The sequence below is a fragment of the Myxocyprinus asiaticus genome, chromosome 12 (genome assembly GCF_019703515.2).
Source record: "Myxocyprinus asiaticus isolate MX2 ecotype Aquarium Trade chromosome 12, UBuf_Myxa_2, whole genome shotgun sequence".
NCBI lineage: Eukaryota > Metazoa > Chordata > Actinopteri > Cypriniformes > Catostomidae > Myxocyprinus > Myxocyprinus asiaticus.
The window spans coordinates 3,630,641-3,657,819 of NC_059355.1; the positions used below are offsets into that span (position 1 = coordinate 3,630,641).

A 27,179-nucleotide genomic window follows, 5' to 3' on the forward strand; every position below is an offset into this window, starting at 1 on the left:
CTCTACCCTCCCTAGCAACCAGGCCAATTTGGTTGCTTAGGAGACCTGGGTGGAGTCTCTCAGCATGCCCTGGGATTCAAACTAATGATCTCCAGGGGTGGTAGCCAGCGTCTTTACCACTGAGCTACCCAGGCCCCCAATACTCATTTTTAAACAACACAATACTAATGTTTTAACTTAGGAAGAGTTCAGAAATCAGTATTTGGTGGAATAACCCTGATTTTCACTTACAGCTTTAATGCGTCTTGGCATGCTCTCTACCAGTCTTTCACATTGCTGTTGGGTGACTTTATGCCACTCCTGGTGCAAAAATTGAAGCAGCTCGTCTTTGTTTGATGGCTTGTGGCCATCCATCTTCCTCTTGATCATATTCCAGAGGTTTTCAATGGGGTTCAGGTGTGGAGTTTGGGCTGGCCATGACAGGGTCTTGATCCGGTGCTCCTCCATCCACACCTTGATTGACCTGGATGTGTGGCATGGAGCATTGTCCTGCTGGGAAAACCAATCCTCAGAGTTGGGGAACATTGTCAGAGCAGAAGGAAGCGAGTTTTCTTCCAGGATAACCTTGTACGTGGCTTGATTCATGTGTCCTTCACAAAGATGAATCTGCCCGATTCCAGCCTTGCTGAAGCACCCCCAGATCATCACCAATCCTCCACCTGGTCATCTAATGGTTAGATGGAGACCTGGAGAGGCCTTCAAGCCACAATGTCTCGCACCCACTGTGAAATTTGGTGGAGGAACGGTGATAATCTGGGGGTGCTTCAGCAAGGCTGGAATTGGGCTGATTCATCTTTGTGAAGGATGCATGAATCAAGCCACGTACAATGTCACGCAAATACGGAAGAAGCCAAACTTAAATATACAGTGAATGATGGCAAATGCTCTTTTTCTGTTGTACTAGTGAATAAACATAAATGAATACACTTGCATTACTTATTCACAACATATATGATTTATAAATGCATGATATCTAAGAAATTATTCATGAATTTGCTTAAAACAAACCGCGAAAGGTGAGTCATTAGTTGACTGTCATACATAACAAATTAATATTATTAAAATAAAGTACAGAAGTTGAAAATGTTTGCAAAATCATGCATTTCCATCATCTTTCCTGTCGACACGCCCCTTCCAACATCCCATCTCGGCAACTCATGTATCATCTAGAATTCCGAGTTTCCCACTTGTAAGTACGACTTCGCTTGATCGTTCATGTGCTCAGAACTCGTAATTATGATATTTCAGACTCCACTTGAAGGGCACATTATGTTATCCATGATCTTTCTTGTGATGTTGGTTAACCTAAGGCTGCGGGGACACTGTTGACCAACATTCACAACACAACATGCTGGTGGCTATACTGGTCATGTCAGCAGGGAATCAAATGATATTCAAACATTTTAAAGTGCGGTTGAATGTCTAAATACTTTTTTGAAAAAGTCTATTGTTTAAGCATGTGAGTTTGCTGAATGCCATTCTGAAGTTAAATGTATGTTTGTCTGTAGGAAGAGCTGGATGCAGCAAAGAAGTTTCTGCATCTGGAGATGGGTTATAAAGCTCGCTCTGAGCAGCTCAGCAAGACAACAGAGATCTCACTTACACCCCAAGAGGTGGCGAGGTATGTGTGTGTGGGTGTCGTTATGTGCATACAGGCATCTTCATCGCTTACCCCCCTAATTTTTGAATTATTATGATTGACAGGTATAAAAAGCGCTTTTACAAATTTGATAAGGAGAGTAAAGGCTTCATAACAACACTGGATGTCCAGCAGGTGCTAGAGGTGAGTTTGTCATACTGTTACTATCCCTATTCAGTAATTTTTGCTTTAAATCTGCAATAATTTACACCTTGGTAGCATTAAAGTTTTTTCCCTGGAGCCCACTTAAACCTTGACTAATGTAATTTTTTTTATTTTTTTTTTTTAAACACCAAAAAAGTTGTAGTTTCACAAGCCTATTTTTCTCCTTATCTCTGGCCTTCAGAAAAAGACTTCTGTATGTAAAAGACATTTGTTATGATTGCATAACCTCTGCCTACTGGCAAAGTTTACATTGTTTTTCATCAGGGAGGGCCAAGTTGCTGAGTACTGAATAAGCATTCATATGTACAGTTGAAGTCAGAAGTTTACATACACTATGGTTGAAGTCATTAAAACTAATTTTTTAACCACTCCTCAGATTTAATATGAGCAAACTATAGTTTTGGCAAGTCGTTTAGGACATCTACTTTGTGCATGACATAAGTAATTTTTCCAGCAATTGTTAACAGACAGATTATTTCACTTTTATTTGACTATATCATAATTCCAGCTGGTCAGAACTTTACATACACTAAGTTAACTGTGCCTTTAAGCAGCTTGGAAAATTCCAGAAAATTATGTCAATCCTTTAGACAATTAGCCAATTAGCTTCTGATAGGAGGTGTATTGAATAGGAGGTGTACCTGTGGATGTATTTTAAGGCCTACCTTCAAACTCAGTGCCTCTTTGCTTGACATTGTGGGAAAATCAAAAGAAATCAGCCAAGACCTCAGAAAAAAAACAATTGTGGACCTCCACAAGTCTGGTTCATCCTTGGGAGCAATTTCCAAATGCCTGAAGGTACCACGTTCATCTGTACAAACAATAGTATGCAAGTATAAACACCATGGGACCACACTGCCATCATACCGCTCAGGAAGGAGATGCATTCTGTCTCCTAGAGATGAACGTAGTTTAGTGTGAAAAGTACAAATCAATCCCAGAACAACAGCAAAGGACCTTGTGAAGATGCTGGAGGAAACAGTTAGACAAGTATCTATATCCACAGTAAAACAAGTCCTATATCGACATAACCTGAAAGGCTGCTCAGCAAAGAAGAAGCCACTGCTCTAAAACCACCATAAAAAAGCCAGACTACAATTTGCAAATGCACATGGGGACAAAGATTGTACTTTTTGGAGAAATTTCCTCTGGTCTGATGAAACAAAATGGAACTTTTTGGCCATAATGACCATCATTATGGACCATTGTTATGTTTGGAGGAAAAAGGGTGAGGCTTGCAAGCCAAAGAACACCATCCCAACTGTGAAGCATGGGGGTGGCAGCATCATGTTGTTGGGGTGCTTTGCTGCAGGAGGGACTGGTGCACTTCACAAAATAGATGGCATCATGAAGAAGGAAATTTATGTGGATATATTGAAGCAACATCTCAAGACATCAGCCATGAAGAAAGCTCGGTCGCATATGGCCCCAAGCATACCTCCAGAGTTGTGAAAAAATGGCTTAAGGACAACTAAGTCAAGGTATTGGAGTGGCCATCACAAAGCCCTGACCTCAATCTGATAGAAAATTTGTGGGCAGAACTGAAAATGCGTGTGCGAGCAAGGAGGCCTACAAACCTGACTCCGTTACACCAATTCTGTCTGGAGGAATGGGCCAAAATTCCAGCAACTTATTGTGAGAAGCTTGTGGAAGTCTACCCAAAATGTTTGATCCAAGTTAAATTATGTAAAGACAATGCTACCAAATACTAACAAAGTGTATGTAAACTTCTGACCCACTGGGAATGTGATGAAAGAAATAAAAGCTGAAATAAATCATTCTCTCTACTATTATTCTGACATTTCACATTCTTAAAATAAAGTACTGATCCTAACTGACCTAAGACAGGGAATGTTTTCTACGATTAAATGTCAGAAATTTTAAAAAACTGAGTTTAAATATATTTGGCTAAGATGTATGTAAACTTCTGAGTTCAACTGTATATATCTGTAGTAGCTGATCAGGCGTTTTTTGCAGCTTAATTTCAATAGATTGTCAGGGTGGATAGGAGTTACTTTGTGTTGTGAAAATATGTTTACATAGAACTCACAGAATTCTTATTATATAATATTTTGCATAATGTCATGATTCAATTTGTGTTCTTTCAGCGACTCAGCATCCAAATTGATGAGAATGCCCTCCATGAAATCCTCAATGAGGTTGACCTCAACAAAAATGGACAGGTGGAGCTTGATGAGTTTCTACAGGTATGCACCCATTACCTGGAAGATTCACTCTTAGAACCTGTAATGACAGCTATTTATAAACTTCAGGTTATCTTTGTGTCGCTGTGGTTTTCAGGCACTATTTGATATTAAGGCCTGGTCAGGTAGTTGTACAGTAGGTGAGAAAACTTCAATATTTAAAGTGCTTGTTATGTTCATGTTGGTACATCCATGTTTTGTCATAAGCTGACTGGCTTGCAGTGATTAGGAGCTCTGAAATGCCATACCTACGACGGAATGAGTATGAAGTTGATCTGGTCTTAATTAATAATGCGCACCACCATTCTGTACTTTTTTTCCATAAAGAAGCAAAAATTAGGCCACCAGTCTAACTCAAATGGATCAGGAAGGTGTTAAAAGTAATGATTATCCTTTCTTGGTTTCAAACCAGTAACCTTTAACTAACTAGCCCAGAGCTTTGAAGTTCCATGAAATCACTTGACAAGTGTGGTATTCTTTCTTCTGTATTTCCAATTCAAACAGCGAGTTTGGGCAGGACCCATCGAAGGGCTCAACCTTTTCTTGATGACTTAGTCCACATTAATCTGGATACATATGGAAACGCATCTTTTTCTCTAAGTGTTGGCCCACAGTCTATACTGAGACTGCGTTTTTGTCTAGCGAAAACATTGCTTTTCAAAAACGTTCTCCTAAGTGGACAAATTTGAAAATGCTGTATTCGCATTGTAGTGTAGAAAACAGAGATATTCTAAAACAATGATGTATTTGATGTTATGTGACGCAGTCATGTGATCCATTCAACCCAAAACATTCAGGATGACGGCCCATGTTGTAACGGCATTGTTGTGCCTGCTTTTCACTTTGATAGCGTTGTTAAAGATAAATGTTACTTTGTACAACCTTCAACATTGCATTCCTTCAAAGGCGACGGTAAGTGGACACTAGGACAGTTGCGTTTCAGACCGTATGTGGAACGGGGATTTTGGGTCCATTAAAAAAAAATGTTGCTTTTCCTCGCCATTGATAAAATTTTTCAAAAGGCCTGCGCAGTAAGGGAATTTAAAAGTTTTCAGACATTTTTGGACGAGCAGCTGTTTGAAAATGGCAGTGTGAACGGAGAATATTTTCAAAACAAAAAAGGGATAGTTCACCCAAAAATGAACTCAAATGAAGATTTTTTAGGATTTCTCAGCTCTTTTGGTCCATACAATGCAAGTGAATGGGTGCCAACATTTTGAAGCCACAGTGTTTGTTTTTTCTTAAATTATGTTGTTAAAGGGATATTTCACCCAAAATTTTAAATTCTCCCATCATTCAATTACCCTTATGCCATCCCATATGTGAATGACTTTCTTTCTTCTGCAGAACACAAATGAAGATTTTTAGAAGAGTATTTCAGCTCTTTTGGTCCATACACTGCAAGTGAATGGGTGCCAACATTTTGAAGCCCCAAAATTCTGCTTAAAAGTAATCATACGACTCCAGTGGTTAAATCAGTATCTTCAGAAGTGATATGATAGGTGTGTGTGTGAGACAGATCAATATTTAAGTCCTTTTTTACTATAAATTCTCCTCCCTGCTCAGTCAATCTCCACTTTAACTTTCACTGGGCAGAGACAAGAATTTCTAGCAAAAATGGACTTGAATATTAATCTGTTTCTCACCTATCATATCGCTTCTGAAGATATGGATCAAAACACTGGAGTTGTATGAATTAATTTTATGATGCCTTTATGCGCTTTTTGGAGCATCAAAATTTTGGCACCCATTCACTTGCATTGTATAGACCTACAGAGCTGAGATATTCTTCTAAAAATCTTCATTTGTGTTCTGCAGAAGAAAGAAAGTCATACACATCTGGGATGGCATAAGGGTAATTGAATGATGGGAGAATTTAAATTTTTGGGTGAAATATACCTTTAACAACATAATTTAAGAAAACAAAAACACTGTGGCTTCAAACTTCACATTTTTGTTATGAATGTGAAAATCCCCTCAAGTAATGCTACCCACACATCTTATTTTTTATCATAAATCGAAAACTGGTATTCTAGACCCATTGGAAATTTAAGAGGCTCGAAAATTCTAATTCTGTTCCAGGTTTTAGGACTACAAATTGAACAGCTCTGCTTGTGTTGTTTTTTTTTTTGTTTTTTTTTCATATATCAGAATTTTATTGGACAAAAAATTGGACACAGCCATGAGTCATTTATATTTTCGGTACATAAGGAAAAACTGTACATTTCAAATGTGTATATCTACTAAAAGTTACATTTGTCAACTTTTAGGAGTACTCAAGATGGCTCAGGCTTATAGATGCCATAAGTCACACAACTCCAATTTCGATTTCATGGGGTCTTTAACAACAAGTTACTGTCACCTGTTTTAGGTAGACTGATAATGCCTGTGTTTTGCTCTCCGATTGGTTCAGCTCATGAGTGCGGTCCAGAGGGGGCATATCTCTGACAGTCGTCTGGCCATCCTGATGAAGACAGTGGAGGAGGGGTTGGATCTGAGAGGACCAGTCTCGGTTGACCGCAGTGGAGGTGGAGTTTGAATTCCAACTACAAACCAAAACATCCACCAAACAACAGTTCGCATCACAAAGTTGGACAAACACCAAAACCTCTGACCGCAGTGCCCACACTGGTCAGATCACAAGCACATCTTGTCATGAACTCATCCAACCAGTTGGCTGCCTTTGATTTTATAATTATTTTTTGTTTTAGCATGCTCCGTTTAAACTTACTTAACTGAAAAAATAATGATCTTATTAGAGCATAATATATTCTTGAAATATATCAAAGAGTATATTTTTTATCTCTCTCTATATTGTATGTTGTTAATGCATGCTATGCCACGTTGCGTAGCCTGATAAGCAATAACAGATTGTCTTTTTAATATTTCTCTGAGCAGCTTAACCCAGTGGGGTGTTTTTTGTGCCATTTTATTAATGCAAATGATTTGCTACTAAAACAGCGAGGTGATATTCAAGGGCTCCTGGTGTCTTCTGAGGTAAATAATGCACTATAAATGGGGATTTCACAAGTTTACACTGCATTCTGCTTTATTGTTACTGTTCTGAATAACAGTGATGAAACATGTTTTTTTATTATTATTGTATTGTATTGTTTCACTCCTTTTTAAAGTAATTTTCTGAGAGAAAAGCATTTATTCAGAGTCTAAAATTGTAATCATACTTTTTGGAACGGTGTCATCTTGATGTTTTAAATGATAAGATTGTATTGAAGTCAGTGAACTTGTTACAATTGTACACAGAAAGGATATTGTAAGTTCTGTTAAGCAGTATTTGTACAATGTTTTGAGACCGATGTTGCATCTGGTTTAACAGGAGGATTTTACAGATTATAATGAAACGTAAGAGCACTTGATGAAATGTCAAATATTTGATCCCTAATTCGAATTCATGAACAGTCAAAGCCCCATTTCACTAATAGTTACTGGAGATTTGTTTCTTATACAAGGTTATCCATATATCCTAATATGAAATAAAACATGTTAAGAACACGAAAATAGGGAAGCACTGTAAACAAGTGTAAACTTGATGTAAAGGTTAACAGGGAATGTATTTAATGCGCCTTGCTCTCTAGGGACTTAATGAATTTTACATGTCAAAACGCACATTCCGACAAACACTAATAGAGCCCAGTCTTTTACTTGACTGTATTTTTGTGGTTCAGTATTTTCTTTATTTATGTTTCAGACCCCAAATACTTTCAAATACAAAAAGCTTTAAGTTTGATGATTTTTGCACGATGATGCTGCTCAGATCAGTTTTGGTCACTGTGTAATGATCTGGTTAGGTCCGTCGTGATCCATTTGTTGTCTGAAAGCTAAAAGAAGACCACAGAGATTGTCATAGATCTTCCGGGATCAGTTTTGTTTGTCAGGTTTGAACACAATGCCAAGAGAGGGCTAAGAGCTGAACTGTCAGCTTTTGTACAGGAGAGCAATAGCAGTTGCGCTAGTCATTTATTGTTTGTGCTGACAGGATGTAATTTCAGCCTGATCCGGATTGAAAGAGATTCATATTCTATGAAAAAAAAAAGAAACAAAGAAAAAGTGCAGTAAATCAATCTGCAAAGACTGAGAAACACAATTCTATAATTAAATGTATCTGGTTGCCAAGAGCATTGTTTGGAAGTGTCTTTGTTTTGTGAGTGCTCAGTGACTTCATATTTCTCACTTAATGTCTGTAATAGCTGAAGCATGTGACAGTCTCCTCTCTTACATATATACAGTATTTCCTTCCCCAAGTGGTTCACTTTGATAGCATATTATGCTGTAATATAGCTGATTAACAGGTGTCTGAGCTTGAAAGCCCTTCCTTGTGCTCCACAGTGAGGTTTTAGTGGCAGGGCATGTTGTCATATGCCTTCCTGTTAATCCAGCTACAGATCCTTTCAATGTATGAGATGAGTGTGGCCCATTCCAGTGTGATCAGCACCTAGCAAAATGCAATTAAACTAGGGTCTGCAGCTATGGCTAATCCTTAACTCATTTCAGCTGCTGGTGGAATAGCCCTTTGAATCCAGTGTAATTAAACTGCATATTAAACTCAAGCACAGTTCCTGAAGCAGGCTAAGGTGATAAAGGGGTCACCGTTGGGCATACTGATAACTAGTGACTCCATTAAATAGCATTTATTGAAAAGAAAGTACACGCTAAATTAATTTTAATTTTAGACAAAACTTGAATTGATATAATACTCTAATAATGATATATCAACCCTAAAATGTAATTATTTTATGTCTGCCTTTGAAGTGTAAAAGAATAAGTAAAATGTTCTCTTAAGGAGAAACCTTAAAAAGGTCTTAAAGGAACAGTTTTGTTTTGTTTTTGTTTTGTCAAATTCCAAAAAAAAAAGAAAAAATAAAGCCCACAATAAAAGTATAAGCAGTCCATACTACTTGTGTGCCATACTACAAGTCTTCTGAAGAAACAGGATAGGTTTGTGTGAGGAACAGACCGAAATTCATATTCATGTCGATTAATCACTGACAGTGTTTTTGAGTTACTTAAAAAAAGTAATCCACTGCAAATTACTGATTACTTCTCTATAAATGTAATCATTACTTTGCTGATTACTTCATCAATAAAGTAATCACATTATTAATTACTTTAGGTTTAAGTTAATTTCTCAAATATTTTTCTCAGAAAAGTTGTTTGTTTTTGTTTTGTTTGTTTTTTGTTTTCCACTCAACAAATTGAAATAATGTCTATATTTCCTCCTTTTTCATTGTGGCACACCATTCAGTTGTCACTGAAATGTAAATAGACACACATACAGTATGAACATATGACTTCATATTTTAAATAATATTATATTTAACATATGTCTAACCCAAGTAATGTACTTAAAAATCATTACATTTAAAGGTGCAGTATGTAAGATTCAGAAACCCTTGTTATTAATGACACCCGTGGCCGTTAAGTGAACTGCAGCAGCTACCTGTTGCTCGTGCTCACGCTCGTGCACACACTCCATAGGGACGCGAGCGAGCATCGACCAAAACAATGACGTAACGTACAAAGAGGCTGAACGTGATTCACCGGCATCATGCTGACAGATGAGGTAGCATAATTAAAATTACACAGTTACAACAAACTTTAAGACTAAAACTACCAAAACACTACCAAACTATACCAGACAGTTTACTGTTGCACTGTTATGTTGCACTATTGTATGTTTTGTATGTCATATGTTGTACTACGATCAAGAAACCAGCGTTTTAGCTTAAATTTATCCTGTAAACCTGACTTTTAGTATAAAGAGAAGATCGTTGAAATTATTTGAATGTTACGAAGCAAGGTAGCTTGCAATTCGTCAGCGTTAGCAGGCAAGATCAAGTTAGCTAAAATTACGGCACTATATTTCACATGCTTTGCAGTAATGTAAGCTTACCTGTCCAATAAGAAGAATGCCAATTCAGGGTCAGTTTTGATCCCCAAAACTGAACGAAGATCCCTCCAGGAATCAAATGCCCTGCCGATGTTCACTATAGTTTTCAATCGACCACGATCACGTTTCCGCTTAGACAGACGGGATTCAGTAGATAAATGTTTCTTTGTTTTTTTGGCTTACTCAGAGTTTGTGTAGGAGTCGGTGTTTGCTGGATTCCATCTCTAAGATAATGTTACCTAGTGTTGCAGTTTATTGTCGCTGTTGAATAGCGGAAGAGAAGCTATTACTGAGGCAAGGCTCATGGGAGCACGCATTAAAAATCGACCCACTCCCTTCGCATGAAAATCAGTCTACAGGCTTTAATAGGCAACCTAGGAAGTCCAGGAAGGGCTCATTTTTTAAGTTGCATTAAAAGCCTGTCACACATTGGCAAAAAAAAGGTGATATTACATGAAAATTTTTACATATTGCACATTTAACTGAAAGTCAGAAACTTGTCACAAGATTTGCAGAGTCAGGACCCAAATGCAGTGTGAAAAAACAAAAGGATTTATTTATACAAAAATAAACAAAACCATACAAAAACTACCCTGTAGGGGAAAAACACAATCCAGGCTTGGAGGAAACTGAAGCTGGGCTAAGGCGGACAAGCTAGGTACAGGACCGACTGGAACTGACTAGGAACAGGGACACGAACAACACCGATATGGACACGAAACAAGACAAACTGGCACTGGACAGCACACACAAGGAGACTAAAATAGGGAAGGAAATCAAACAGGTTAATGGGCAGGGCAGGTGTAACAAGTGAACTAATAATGGGCAAACAAGGAGGCGGGGTATGATGCAAGACTTGAGAGACAAGTGGCAATACAGAAACAAAACTAAGCCACGGCTCTCAGAAGAGACAGACACCCGAATGGCACGAGTGCATATCGCCAAGGCAACAGGCAACATGCACTCATGCCAACCGACAGATAAGACAAGAGAATGCACATCAATACTAACAAAAGCAATGCCATGCATTCACACGCTAGACAAAGCCTGAGCGTACATCGTAAGGCAAACACCACACAATGCACGCAACAGTCGACAAAACGAGACAGGACACCTGTGCGAGAGTTCGGCCACACACAAACCCGACACCTCAGAACGAAGTGACGAAACTCAGCACAACGTGAAGACAGCTTGCGACCTGGGCATGCAGCGCAACGCGAAGCGCATCTGTGGTCGCGAGAGACCGACATAAACGATTGACATGAGTGCATGCCGCAAAGATGACATAAGTACAATGCACTCATGCCAGTAACAGACAGAACATGGAGCATGCGTGTCCGGATCCCGACACCAACTGATACCGAACTAGACAGGGAAGTCAGGATCCAGACACCATGCTCCGATAATGAAACATGAGATCAACCGAGGAGTGCACGGCAGGGGGAATCACAACCGAAGCCATGCAATCACACAAAGACAGAAAACGAAACACAAGACAGACATAGAATGATGATGTCACAGTCCTGTCACTCTGTCAGTCTGGGTTTTTGTGTGGCAGGACCGTGACATCATCGTTCTATGTCTGTCTTGTGTTTCGTGACATTATCCCCCCTCAAAGGGACACCCCCTGGCGTCCCAAAAAGGAAACATCAAACAATAGACAAGAAAAACATTATGAGCACTAACACAGAACAGAAAACGCAACAGAAAGGGAGCGAAACTAGGGAGGGATTTTAAGGAAAGGGGCGGTGTTCAGCGGCCTGGGAGGCAGCCTCAGGACAGAGGCGGGGTCCAGCGGACTGGGAGGAGGTTTTAGGGAGGGAACAAGGGAGGAGAGGAGGGTGGCAAGGGCAGGAAGGCCAGCAGACTGGGCAGCGGATGCTGGACAGAGGTCAATGGACTGGACTGTGACTGGTCACTGGCGACCACTGGTAGTGACTGGACACTGGCAGAGACTGGGGAACGTGCTGGCAGGGGAACGGCCTCCATGGCCGTGAGTGCTGGCAGCAGCCAGGGAATGGCCTCCATGGCCGTGGATGCTGGCAGTGGCACGGGAATGGCCTCCGTGGACGCTGGCAGCGACTGAGGAGTTGATGCCCTTCTTCTCCTCCTCCTCTTCCTCCTCTTCCGGGCAGTGAAAAGCACTGCTGCAGTAATGGCTACCTCCTCCTGGCCATCAGCTGCGGGCTCGTCCACCTCCTGGCAGTCAACAGCGGGCTCCTCCGCCTCCTGGTGGAGACGTTTTGAAATATTTTTTGAAATGACAGACGTTTTGAAATATTTTGACCAAAACAGACCAGAAAACAACAGGAATACATTTGTAACTTCTGAATGAGAGATGTTTATGGTGATGTACCGCTGGGTGTGTGTACTTGCCGGTCACACATCAGACTCGCAGGCAAAGGGAGATGAATCTTGGATAAAATATATTTATGCCTGTGAAAATTCAAATTGGCAATATTTGTGCTGTCTTAAGACATGTATACACTTTTCCTGGGACTTGGCATTGATCAAAAGCAATTTTTGATGGGGTTTTTTGTATCATTTCTCGGGTGTTTTTCCATCCACCACCACTGTTTCCCCCCACTAATGGTCACAAGTATGGCGGCTGCAAGGAAAAAGGGACGCCACTGAAACAGGTCAATAATTGGAAAAACAACTTCAATTTTGGTTTGTTCCACACACAATGCTGTCATATGGTTTGGATCAAGGGCGTAGCCAGGAAATTACTTTTAGGTGGGCCTCAACAAAAATGGATGGGACAATTTAAGACTATAAGACTATAAGATATATAAATTTGAAGTCAAAGAATTATCTCTAATAATCTGGGTGGGCCTGGGTCTAATTTGGGTGGGCCCAACCTGGCCCAACCTTGGTTATGCCACTGGTTTGGATAAATTAAATACATAAGTCATATGGATTACTTTTATGGTGTTTTATTGCCCTTTTAGGAGCTTGACAGGTAAGATTAATACAAATTGTTAATATATGGAATGAGTTGATTGATTCTTCAAAAAATGTGTACTTCTGTGTTTCACTGCGAAAAAAACAGGAAATTTGGAAAGTCATGAGAGAGCGTAAATAATGACAAAAATTTCATTTTTGGGTGAACTATTCTTTCAAAAAAACAACCATTTTCATGAAAAGAAAAGCTGTCACTCAGTGGAGAGTTGGACTATCCATATGCTTATTTTGATCAGGCCAACTACAGTTGAACCGCTGCATTGTTTCCTGTCTCCTCTCTTTAATTGACACTGCAATGTGACTGCGGAGGTGCCCTTTTCCTGGCAGTGACTGGAGGATTCCCCCTGTCAGCATGTCAGCGAGGTAATACACAGCAAACAATGAAACAAAGCATTGTGGGAAGTGGAGGAATTTGTGAGTCCTTCCAATATTTTACTAGAGACGTCTTTGTGTTGCTGCGCTATCGATGCCAGATCTCAGTTTTGTTTGTGTTGTGGTGTGAATGGACATGTGTCTCGATTGGTTTAAGGATGATGAGTCAGACAGTCATCAGACCTACATACACTGTGACACTGGACTGAGAATTAGAGAAAGAGAGAGAAAGCTAAGTTTACTCCATCACAATGAGGATATAGTTTCCTGTTTGGTGGTGAAATATTAAAATATGTGTGAACAAGCTTGTGAAATTTAGTTAGTTATGTCTTTACAAGTCACGTGCTAGTGTAACAGGAGCCAGCTGGTATGTGATAACTGTGCAGTATGTGTAAACCTCACTCCCCTGGCCTCAAGAGGCACACTAGCGACTGACACAAGGGGCTGTAGCCTTTAGCTTCCTCGTTAGCGTGCCTGCCTCATATGCCGGCTGATGCCGGTTCAAATCCCGCTCAGAGCGGGTCAAGCGTGACCGGTTACACTATAGTAAAAGTCGATAGCATAGATAGCATTGTGTGAGGAAAAGGGGAAAAGTAAGTGTTTATGAACTGAAAATTTGCCTTTTTACTCGTGATTAGTGTGAAATTGAATAAAAGTGATTGTTGTTATAGCGCTTCTAATGTTCATTTCACCAGGAAACTGCAGTGTCACGTACAACAAGCCACATAAAAATTATTTTGTAGAGATGTAGGTATAGTAACGTAATTCATTGTAACCAGGTTTCATTTTTTTCAGTTGTTTTCCAAGTAAACATATTCCAGACAGATATCTTGAAGTGTTGTGCTGTGTCTCACTATTTTTTCAGTGTGTCCCGCAGGAGTGCCACGTTTTTTAGACACTGTGTCAAGTTAAAAGAGCTTCAACTTTTTCAAAATGCGTCTCAATACACCTGCATTCGTTTCCATATTTTGCTCTGCATGTAGTCTATTTTTTTAAATTATTATTATTATTATTTATTTTTTATTTATAGTTGAATTCAGAAGTTTACATACACTTAGGTTGAAGTCATTTAAACTAATTTTTTAACCACTCCACAGATTTAATATTAGCAAACCATAGTTTTGGCAAGTCATTAAGGACATCTACTTTGTGCATGACTTGAGTAATTTTTCCAACAATTGTTTACAGACAGATTATTTTACTTTTAATTAACTATATCACAGTTCCAGTGGGTCAGAAGTTTACATACAGAACAAGTTAACTGTACCTTTAAGCAGCTTGGAAAATTACAAAAAATTATGTCAAGTTTAGACAATTAGCCAATTAGCTTCTGAGTCAATTGGAGGTGCACCTGTGGATGTATTTTAAGGCCTACCTTCAAACTCAGTGCCTCTTTGCTTGACATCATGGGAAAATCAAAAGGAATCAGCAAAGACCTCAGAAATAAAACTGTGGACCTCCACAAGTCTGATTCATCCTTGGGAGCAATTTCAAAACACCTGAAGGTACCATGTTCATCTGTACAAGCAATAGTACGCAAGTATAAACACCATGGGACCACGCAGCCATCATACTGTTCAGGAAGGAGATTCATTTTGTCTCCTAGAGAGGAACGCAGTTCGGTGCGAAAAGTACAAATCAATCCCAGAACAACAGCAAAGGACCTTGTGATGATGCTGGAGGAAACAGGTAGACAAGTATCTATATCCACAGTAAAACGAGTCCTATATCGACATAACATGAAAGGCTGCTCAGCAAAGAAGAAGCCACTGCTCCAAAACCTCCATAAAAAAGCCAGACTACAATTTGCAAGTGCACATGGGGACAAAGATCTTTCTTTTTGGAGAAATGTCCTCTGGTCTGATGAAACAAAAATTGAACTGTTTGGCCATAATGTCCATTGTTATATTTGGAGGAAAAAGGATGAGGCTTGCAAGCCGAAGAACACCATCCCAACCGTGAAGCATGGGGGTGGCAGCATCATGTTGGGGGGTGCTTTGCTGCAGGAGGTACTGGTGCACTTCACAAAATAGATGGCATCATGAGGAAGGAAAATTATGTGGATATATTGAAGCAACATCTCAAGACATCAGCCAGGAAGTTAAAGCTCATCACAAATGGGTCTTCCAAATGGACAATGACCCCAAGCATACCTCCAAAGTTGTGGCAAAATGGCTTAAGGACAACTAGGTCAAGGTATTGGAGTGGCCATCACAAAGCCCTGACCTCAATCTGATAGAAAATTTGTGGGCAGAACTGAAAAAGCGTATGCAAGCAAGGAGGACTACAAACCTGACTCAGTTACACCAGTTCTGTCTGGAGGAATGGGCCAAAATTCCAGAAACTTACTGTGAGAAGCTTGTGGAAGGCTACCCAAAATGTTTGACCCAAGTTAAACAATTTAAATACTAACAAAGTGTGTAAACTTCTGACCCACTGGGAATGTGATGAAAGAAATAAAAGCTGAAATAAATCACTCTCTACTATTATTCTGACATTTCACATTCTTAAACTAAAGTAGCGATCCTAACTGACCTAAGACAGGGAAAATTTTCTATGGTTAAATGTCAGTAATTGTGAAAAACTGAGTTTAAATGTATTTGGCTAAGGTGTATGTAAACTTCTGACTTCAACTGTATATATTTATTTACCTATCAATGAAAACATTCAGCATGAATGGCTCCTTTCTTTCTTTCATGGAACACAAAGAGAGATATTTTGCAGAATGTCCACATATACCATATTTCATACAGTGAAAAGATACAGTGATACAGAGGGCTGTCGACCTCCTAAAAGGACAAAAAATTGTCTTAAGTGGTGCATATATCATGTGCGTTATATTCAAAGTTTCAGAAGCCACACAACAGCTTTGTGTGAGGAATAGCCTGAAAGTTGTTATTCACTGAAAATCTTGTCCTCTGCTGTTGTTCTCAGATATCAATTGTATTTCTGTGTAATCAAAATTATGGCAATTGGTTCAACCTTGTGTCACAGAATTACATTACAATATCTACAAAATAAATTATCTTTATTTGATTTGTTGCACGTATTGCGGCAGTTTCCTGGATAAATGAACAATTGAGGTGCTAAAATGACTTTCACATAAATCACGAGTATTTTACAATGCTATCTTATGACATCAAAAATCTTTTATGCATGACTTGTAAGGTGATGCATTTTAACATTTGCATTAGATAACCAACTACATTTACAAGCCCTTTCAAGCACGATCAAGTTGCATAGTAGCTCAGCTGATACAGTGTTGCACTTACGATGCTTCGGACCAGTCCATGAAAAGCATGCGAGTCAACACATGAGCCAGAAGGGTCATAAAAGCACCACAAAATGAAGTGTTAACATCAGTAAGTGCATTTTCCAACTCAGGTTTGCTTTTCATGACACTATTGTTTAGGTTTAGGGTAGGGAGGTACTAGGTTTTGTTCATTTAAAACTCAAAAAACAATAACCTTAAAACCTCATTTGTTTGGGAGAAGATTTTGCTCACTTTTAGAGCCACACAGTGGACAATTCACCTTGGAACTGCTGCAATACATGTAATGAACCATCAAATATAATTTTGCTAAAATGTTCCCACTGTCACGTAATGTTCATGAGATCAGGCTGAATTGGATACTTGACAGAATCACTGACATCAAAACTGAAGCCACATGCCAAGTTTGAATATGCACAAGCGTGAAGTTTGAGATATATGGTAAATGAATGCCATAAGCAATCTCAACCCAGCCCCTAGCACGCTCTTAGAAACACACACAGAGGCTTTGGGATCCTGAGCAGAGACAGTGTGTTGTCATGCCATTTCTCTGTATGCAGTTGAAAGCACACTGACTGCACTAAAGGTCAATTGTCAACAATCCCCACCACCGTCTTAAACACCCCCACACTCCTGGAGAACACAGCCCTGACACAGAGCTCACTTCAAAGCACATATCCACATAGTCTTTTAGCTATATGCACAAATGTTGCTGTTACACCACTGCACACAGGTTCTACAAACATGAATGCAAAACACTTTCTTTTGTAACCTTTGTTTATATATATATATGGACATTTTCAACCCTCTATAAACCTCTTAAAATTAGAACTTACTCACCTACATGTCATTCCAAACCCATATGACTTTCTTCTGTGGGACAGATGAGGAGATATTTCAAAGAATTTTTAAAGATTTGTGCGCTGTTTACAAAAGTTTACAATGATTTGCGAGTGAATAACAACTTGGAGTAGTTCACCCAAACATGAAACTTTTCTCATCATTTACTCACACTCACGCCATCCCAGATATTTATGACTTTCTTTCCTTTGCTGAACACAAAAGAAGATTTTTAGAACAATATCTCAACTCTATAGGTCCATTCAGTGCAACATTTTGAAGCTCCAAAAGCATATAAAGGAAACATAAAAGAAATCCATACGACTCCAGTGGATAATCCATGTCTTTAGATAGATATAATAGGTGTGGGTGAGAAACAGATCAGTATTTAAGTCCTTTTTTTATGATAAATCTCCACTTTCACTTTCACAATTCGCATTCTTTGTGCATATCGACACCTACTGGGCAGGGAGGAGAATTTATAGTAAAAAAGGACATAATTAGTGATCTGTTTCTCACCCACACCTATCATATCACTTCAGAAGACATGGATTTAACCACTGGAGTTCTATGGATTACTTCTATGCTGCCTACTATATGTGCATTTTGGAGTTTAAAAAATGTTGGTACCTGTTCACTTGCATCGTGAGGACCTACAAAGCTTGTGTTCAGCATAAGAAAGAAAGTCATACACATCTGGGATGGCATGAGGGTGAGAAAATGATGAAAGAATTTAAATTTTTGGGTGAACTATCCCTTCAAATTTCGATCTGTTCTAAATACAAAGTGATCATATGGCTTCAGAAGACTTATATTATAGTACATTATATGACCCACAAGTTGCATGGAATACTTTTATGACATTTTTTGGGTGCTTTTTTAAGCTTTAAGTTACGGTACTGCTATTGTATATCCTTTTGTGTTCCACAGAATAATGAAAGTCATATGGGTTTTGAATGACTTGAGGGTGAGTAAATAATGACAGATTTTAAATTTTTGGTGAACTATCCCTTTGATGAACCTCAGTGACTTTACGCTATTTCCCTGTCTGGTCAAAGAATCTAATAGAATTTGTGCTCATTTTAGTAATTCCAGGACAGCGCAGCTCTATAGCGGGTAATTTTCTTGGTGATAAAGAGTCCTGCATGTTGTCTAGTGATGGTGACACTGACTGACCCTGCTGACAGCACTCACCAACCTTAAAAAAGGGATGAAAAGCCAATTAGACCTTTTCCACCAGTTCCTGCAAATAGAAGAGAAGGAATGAAGCCTTACTAAAGGTCATCTGGAATATGAGTGACAGCGTTAAATTCTTCTGCTCCTAATTTCCAGTGTTTGCCGTAGCTTTGCAGGGTTATCTACTTCACCGACCCCTCCGGCCTGAACAGTCATTAATTGCGGGGAGTAATCTGGTACAAATCTGGCTGACATGCGACCCGGTGCCCTGTGCTGTGGTAAGAGTGTGAGACGATTAGGAGGGGTGTAATGAAACAGGTGTTCACCAAAGAATCTTAGCAAACTGATGAGACATGACAGTGATTATAATATTGATAAAATTGTGAAACAACATAAAGGCCTGCAAGAAATGTAAGGCTACAGTATTTACTGTTGTCAATTATTATTATTATTTTTCTTTTTTACCAGAACAGACTGGAGATGTTTGGGGGCTTGAAGGGGGCAAACTGCAGACCACAACTCATAAATGTGAAGGTCTTTGATATTGCCAAGTCTGCTGATATTAAAGCAATTCACTTGGGGTCTCAAAACAATACCAGTGCAAACCCACAAACAAACCATCTGTGCACAAAATAAGGAGGAAAGGGGACAACAAGCATTCAATAGCGTATTATGGAGTCCATAACAACTAAATATCAGTATTCCTTAGAATAGAAATGGTAATTTCTGTTCTAAAACAAGACTGGGGCTAGATCCCACATGGGGAATTTGTCACAGTGTGTGTGTGTGTGTGTGTGTGTGTGGGCAGGTTTAAATGGTTTACGAGGAAATTTTTTTAGGTTACAAACTGGTAATTACAAGGGTATTATATTATAAATGTGGTTTATGAGGACATTTCTAGCGTCCCCATAATTCAAATTGCTTAAAAAATATACTAAACGATGCTTTATTGAAAATGTAAAAATGCAGAAAGTTTTTTGTGAGGGTTAGGTTTAGGGGTAGGGTTAGGGTTAGGGGATATAATCTATAGTTCATACAGTATAAAAATCATTCTGTCTACGGAGAGTCCTCATAAGGATAGCTGCACCAACATGAACAGCAATCTTCAGCTATAAAATCAATGTAGATTTTAACTGTGATCAGGACAAGGGTATTTTCCATAAATGCCAGAATGCCAAGTTGCCATATTGACATTGGGGCAGGTTGTCAGATGTGAGTTATATGTTGTGATATTATACAGTTTATTAATTGCAATTTCTGTAGTCTAAAAAAATGCCTAGAATTGTTTTCTATTTTTTTTTTTACTATATATTATTATTATTATTATTATTATTATTATTATTATTATTTTATTTTTATTTATTTTTTATTTTATTTTTTTACCTTTTGCTATTTCATGAATGTAGTTTTCAACTAAGATAGGTGACTGCTTTTATCTTTTGGATTAATTCAAAAGACTTTGGGAGCTGTTTAATGGTGAAAGGTGTGAGAATGAGCCCAGTCTACGGTATATCATTTCAGATACAAGTATATAAACTCTACAGGCTTTTTATTTACTTACTTATTAAAATTCAAATTAGATAGTAGATGGTAAAAATTCTGACACATATAAATCAATCTATAACATGGCAACATGAAAATGTAATAATGAAGCCTACAGTATTTATCTTTTAGAGAGCCAAGCTCATGATCCATGACTGTAATGTGAGGTCTGTCACTAACAGTCAAATACTGAAAAAAAAAAAAAAAAAAATCCTTTATACAAGGAATAACTTTTTTTTTTCTCTCCTGAACAAAGTAAAGTATCTTTGGCAAACTAAGTCTGCATTTAAATAAATAAATAAAGTCACATCCAAACCACACCCACGATGAATTTTAGCCAATCATCAATGCTCCTTGACATGCCGAATTCTCCTCAGTCAAGACTTTTCTTGTATGTGCGTGAGCTACGAATAGGAGACCAAACACCTCAGCAGAATAAACATGTCAGGGCATTTCTTCATAATTTGTAAGTGAACTAAAAGAACCATGTTCACCCTGTAAGTATAAATTAGCCTCAAGAGGTAAAAAGCAACACCCTGACACTTAAGAAAAGAGCTGTCAAACTCGGCGCCAGTAATGCGAGTGGTCGACAACCATACGTGTCTCTCTCACGACCTACACACATTATCATTATTACTATTATTAACTGTAATGACTGGAATAATATACATTGTACTGTAAGTGTAGGGAGGGATTGAGGGAATGACATCATGAGAATCGGAAAGATTGAAAGATTGGGGGTTTGTGATTCGAGGTGACATCATAGGCGTAACTAGACCCTGTTTATGGGGGCTTCAGCCCCCCAGAAATCTGTGACTTTGCAATCAGCACGTAAGCGCTGCATTTGTTTGAAGCGAGGCGCTTTGTTGGCTTCTCCACCAGTAAAGACTGACTAAAGCGCGAGCCAATAGCACTGGAGTGTGGGCTGTGAAGGAGCATATCATTGGTTTGAGCCACTGAACGAATACGCCCCATTTACTTCATTCAGTTCATGAACCAGCGTGTATCAGTGAGCGTCTTTTGACCGACTGAAGCAGAGGATGCATGTTGCATGTTTAGTTCAGTAATCTCGCTTAACAAGGAGATAAAGGGGCTGGATTGATTAAGAGTAAAAGTGACAAATTATATTACAATGACATCAGGATGTAATTAAAACCTGTAATTACTTACAGGTTATGTTGTACTTTATGTATACCTTGATGGTCATGCACAGCAGTTCACAAAATGATATGCTTTATTGTCATGTTTATTTAAACACTGCCAAAATCTCTTAGTAGACACGCTGATTTAATAAAGTATAATTATACTTCTTTCGGTAGTGAACGTCTCTGTGCTTTATCAATGGTTTAATGACCCAAAAACATATAAAAGACGCTCATTTGTTGCCACTTACTGGTGTAAAAGAGTGATTTACAAAAATGGTTACTAAACAAATAAGTGGACAAATCTGAACTAATCTATATGTGTATTTATATTATTATATATTTATATTAATTATATATGTTTTATATGTACAGAATATTACCAGGGTTATTCTTTTTAAATTAAAATATCTTTTTGGAGTGATTTTATCTTTTGGATTAATTCGAAAGACTCGAGTCACAAGCTAATGACATACAAAGAAACATCATCTGGAGTTAATTGACTCTACTAAAAAACAACCAAGCTAAATGTAACATTTATTGTAATAATAGGTTTTTCTGGTGTTTGATATAACTTTAATCTATAGAAGTTGCGAAATTATTGATTTTCTATAATAAACACTTTTTTTTTTTAATTGGTTAATAAATGGAAAATAAATTTTAAAAATCTTTCAATGGGTCTTTAAACATTTTCAGATTTTTATAAAACTTTATAAGTGTTTAATATAGAAAATGACAATATTCTAAATGTACATTAGCTGGCTATCTTGAATGATGTAAACACAGTAAAACAAACAAACAAACAAACAAACAAAAAAAACACAATCTATACTAAAGAGTGGAATATATTAAATGTGCACATCTAATAGTGTCACTGGGGGCTAAGCCCCCCTGAGATTGAAGTCCTATAATCGGCCCTGGGTGACATTATTAGCGATATCGTTAAGATGTTAAAGAGCCTCTGAAAACCATACAGCCTCCTGCACAATAACATGACGTTATCATAATTTTTTCCAATGTAATGCAAAACGGTGTGGGATTTTCATAATACACAAAGAGTTGGGCTCATCTACATATGCCAAAATTATGTAATAGAGACCTTTATGGATCATTAGGATTTCTTGTGTGACTGGGGAAACTGAATAAAGATCTCAGACCCCCCCACATATACACACACAAGCAAACAAGGGGTTGTAGTGTGTCAGGCAGCCCTAATTGCTAAGGAGGTAGGTCATTATCATGCAAGCCATAGTCTTGTTGTGATTGTTTGCATACCTGTCTCAGGCTTTCTCATAAATGAGACTTTCATTAGTCTTAATTATAATTAGCCAGAGTCAGCAGGGAACGCAGGGCCTGGTGAAATGATGCATGCACAATAATAAGCATCCGGCTCACTCTCCTGTTTGTGTTTGTTTCATTTTACACAGGGAAAAGCTTTGAGCAAAAAATCACCGCTGCTTAACCCCTTACTTAATTGATTTTTGAATTAATATTTTGAGGCATTAATTAAAATGGGAAGCTTTCATTAGAGTATAGTAAAGAAGAGACCCCCTCATTATTTGTCTGTCACTCTCTCTATGTATGTACTTGTACCAGGAACCAATAGCAGGCCTTCAAGCCGAGAGTATCACATTCTATCAGCTCAAATCAACAGGACCCTGACTTTTCGTATCTTCCAGAGTCTTATCTGAGAAATAGATCAAATATGTCAGAGGAAAATGTCTGTTTGGAAAAAAAAATCTTCCTTCGTAGTGTGTCACAAATTCAGATCAGAAGCTTATAATGAAGTGGAGCTGTTCTGATGTTCAGTGCTAACAAAACAAGTGTTTGAGACTGACAACTGCATTTACAAGGGCTGTTGATGTAGTGCGTTAATTTAGTGCAATTAATGCAAATAGTCATGCCCTCTGACTGCGCTTAAATTCCGTAATAAGTAATTTTCCTACTATCGATGTAATTCAAGCTTGAAGTATCAACTTCTTGTTTTTGCAAGAAGCAGTCAGTAGGGGGGCAGTCAGCGCAGCTCCGGATGTACACTTCCTATGGCAAGCCGAATTCACCATTATTCATTCGCAGGATATGAATTTGTTGATATCAACAATTACATTTTCACTAGTTAGAATGCTAATTCTAGATATTAAGAATGTAGTTTTCACTAGTGGAAATGCAAATTGTTGATATCAATAATTACATTTCCACTAGTAAAAACATGAATTCTTGATATAAAAAATGACATCATCACTCGCAGAAATCACATTCTTGATATCAAAAATGGGAATTCAACTAGTAAAAACCCTCATTTTTTATATCTATAATTGAATTTTCACTAGTAAAGTTTCACACCGATATGTTATTCACTTCTATTCAAAACGCAATTATTGATATAGAAAATTAGTTTCTTACTAGTTGAAATTCCAATTTCACATATCAACAATTATTTTATTATTAGTAAAAAAAATAACTTTTGATATCAAGAATGTAATTTCTACTAGTAAAAATGCTCATTTTTGATATCAGATATTCAGTTTTTTACTAGTAATGTAATTGTTACTAGTAAGAAATACTATTTAGATATCATTAATTACACTCCAAATTATTGATATCTAAAATCCATTTCCAGATATCAGAAATCCCAATTGTAACATGCAGAAATGTATTTACAGAAGTTATTGACTTTTTTCATTCTCTCTCTGATTGTAATTTTTACAGTTCTCTGCAACAATCACGCCACCACTTTGTTGTTACCAACTAGTCCACAAATAACATTATTTGTTTACTTATGAATTTATTTGATATTGACTAACCATGTTCTGCATTTATTATAATTATTATTATTATTAGCCTCGTTGGTTAAAAATAATAATAAAATAAAACGTATTTATACTGATATTAAATGAGCATAAAGTGTAGGTAGAGGTATATAAATTGTATGAAGTGTAATTTCGCGATTGTCCTGCAGGTGTCTGCATAAGTCTGTCTTTACAATGCTCTTAGTGCTGTATGATTACTCCAGAGCACTTGTTATTATACAAGCATTTTCAAGTACTACTTAAGTTACCATGATTTTGGGAAACAGGCCACAAAACTAAGATGAATCATAAGATAGATTCTGCGATCTACTTAGGCTTACGATGCTTCTGGGAAACAAGGTCCAGGAATGTTCTATTCAATAATAACAGGGTGCTGACGGGTTTATCTGTCTAGCTGTGCCATCTTGTGGACTTAGGAAACAACGTCAATTTAAATATCTGGTGACTTGTAAATACAAATTTACTTTGACTTTTGATAATATTTAAGGTAAAAATGTTAATTTAGTCTTAGCCCTGTTGACAGCACTTACAATTACCTTGGCTATCTAACTAAAAATGATAGACCTCACATACTGTGTGTGTGTATATATATATATATTTAAGAGCTTATATTTAAGATTTACTCATTTAAATTTAATATATTTGAAAAATAATTGTTTGATCTTTAGCTAATATTAATACAACTTACATTTATTCAAGTTTTATTGATTTAATATTGTTAAAGATTGCTAACTATAATCTGATGACATTTTGTAATGAAATTAAAATGTGTAATTATAATTGTAGGGTGAAAGTTCTAAATGTCAATCGGATTTGAAGGGAAATAACTGTGCACATTTGAAAAGCGCATACATGACTTTTTCAGTGTACCTGATAACAACATTTAGCCTTTAAGAAAACCCCCCATCTGAAGCTTAATTAATACATCCCATAAAAATAACTGAGAATTTCCATAATGTTTGTGCTTGGATTAAATGCAAGTATAATTCTGGTTGAAAGGGTGCTTTTTTATTATACAAATTTTAAAATAATTTTGTCTTCTTGCACTTTATTACCATACAGTAACACACAGACGTACAATATTAGCATTCTAGAATATTCATTTATGTTATTATGCGCTATTGTAACACCCATTCCTCAATTATTTTAGCTTAGCAGGTAAGAAGACTTTTTCCTGGGGCAGAGAGCAGCAGATGGGAGGCGTTTAGCACAGGTAGCGATTCTTTCGTTACTGGTTTCTCATTATTTTCATGAATAATGAGCAGTATATTGCAGCATTGATGAAGGTTTTAGTTTATAAAATGTTAGTTGGAATGAATAAAATGTACACCTGCTCCTTCTGTACTCCCTTAATCCCATTCGCCATTACATTTATTAAAACAAATGTATTACAAAATCATACAATTTATTCAATATAAAAATAATATATTATATACAGTATATGAGACTAAACTCCCAGTCAGCAAATGATGTGGCTTGTGATCTCTTACGTCCATTAGAGACAACAGCACCAGTTTTGTGCCCAGCAACAAGATTTTTCTGCGTACGGCATGTGTAGCTTACAGTGAGTGGTAGTTTGGGACAATATTTAAATAAAATTGAGCCAAATATGCAGAGCAGTACCAACTGTTATTCCGGCTTAAAAGGATTAAGGCAGTAGAAGATGGCGTGGGTTGGCCAATCAGATGAAAGGGGCATTACAGTGCCACCCACATATGCAAATCTAATATTGTTTTTATTTTATTTATTTAACAATGGGGAAAAAAATGAAATATAAAAAAGAAATTTAAATGAATTCTTATTTTCTGTTTCTTAAACATAAAAATAAAAACTTTTAAAAAACTAGCTGTTTTTACCCACATGGAATGCCTCCCTCCGTTTTTTAACCCGCTACTACTGATGCCAAAAGTGGCTTCTTAGAAAAATCTGGTCTCATTAATATTCATAAACTCATTACCATAGCTATTCTTACCTGTTAAAATTGTATTTCTAGATATCGATAATAGTATTTTTACTAGTTAAAATCACATCAGTAATTCTATTTTCACAAGTTGCAAAGGCTATTTTAGATATCAAGGCAATAATTGTTACTAGTAGAGCTCCCTTTACTGCTATCAATAATTACATTGTTACTACTAAAATGTTCATTCTTGATATCAACAATTGAATTACAACTAGTGAAAATGGTAATTTTTGATATCAGTAATTGAATTTCAACATGTTACATTTGGTATTTCTGATATCTGGAAGTGGATTTCAGATATAAATAATTTGGTGTTTGTTTAATGATATCTAACAAGACTTTCTTACTAGTAACAATTACATTACAGACATCAGAAATTAAAATTTTCACTAGTGAAATCTGAATTACTGATATAAAAATGTATCATTTGTTGACGTCAAAAATTGGCATTTTCCACAAGTAGAAATTACATTCTTGATATCAAAAATTCTATGTTTACTAGTAAGAAAAGAATTGTTGATATGTGAAATTGGAATTTCAACTAGTAAGAAACACATTTTTGATATCAATTTTTGCGTTTTGAATAAGAGTGAATGAATATTGTGTGACATGAAACTTTACTAATGAAAATTCAATCATAGATATCAAAAATTATGGTTTTTACTTGTTGAAATCCCATTTTTGATATCAAGAATGTGATTTCTGCGAGTGATGATGTCATTTTTATATCAAGAATTCATGTTTTTACTAGTGGAAATGTAATTTCTGATATCAACAATTGGCATTTCCACTAGTGAAAATTACATTCTTAATATCAAGAATTAGCATTCTAACTAGTGAAAACTGAATTGTTAATATCAACAATTCATATCCTGTGAATGAATAAAAGTTAAAACGGCTTGCCATAACTTCCCAAGAGCAGGCAATACGAAACAAGTCTCACACAGCAGGACATGTTCTTGCATTCAAAAACAGCTGGACAGAGCAAAACTGATTGCAGGGGTCTCGAGACACATTTTTAAAAGTTTCAAAACTACGTTTAACCTGACACAACATCCTAAAAATTAGCAGTTTATGATGCGAGACGCTGAAAATTAACGAGATGCAGCATCACGCAATGCCTCTAAAAGGAGACGTGAAAGGTCAAAAAGCATCCATCTAACACATGGATACTGCTCTTTCCTAT

General features: G+C 37.2%; 1 protein-coding gene across 3 annotated transcripts in view; it reads left to right on the plus strand.

The window, feature by feature from the left end:
• LOC127449672 (glycerol-3-phosphate dehydrogenase, mitochondrial-like) overlaps positions 1-8,141 on the plus strand; it is a 39,593-nt gene extending 31,452 nt beyond the window's left edge. For all 3 annotated transcript variants that reach the window (XM_051713230.1, XM_051713231.1, XM_051713232.1), the window contains 4 exons: positions 1,509-1,621; positions 1,705-1,783; positions 3,913-4,011; positions 6,422-8,141. In XM_051713230.1, coding sequence (XP_051569190.1) covers positions 1,509-1,621; positions 1,705-1,783; positions 3,913-4,011; positions 6,422-6,547 — 417 coding nt within the window. In that variant the 3' untranslated portion in view covers positions 6,548-8,141. The remainder of the gene's footprint in view (positions 1-1,508; positions 1,622-1,704; positions 1,784-3,912; positions 4,012-6,421) is intronic.
• The last annotated feature ends 19,038 nt before the right edge of the window (positions 8,142-27,179 follow it).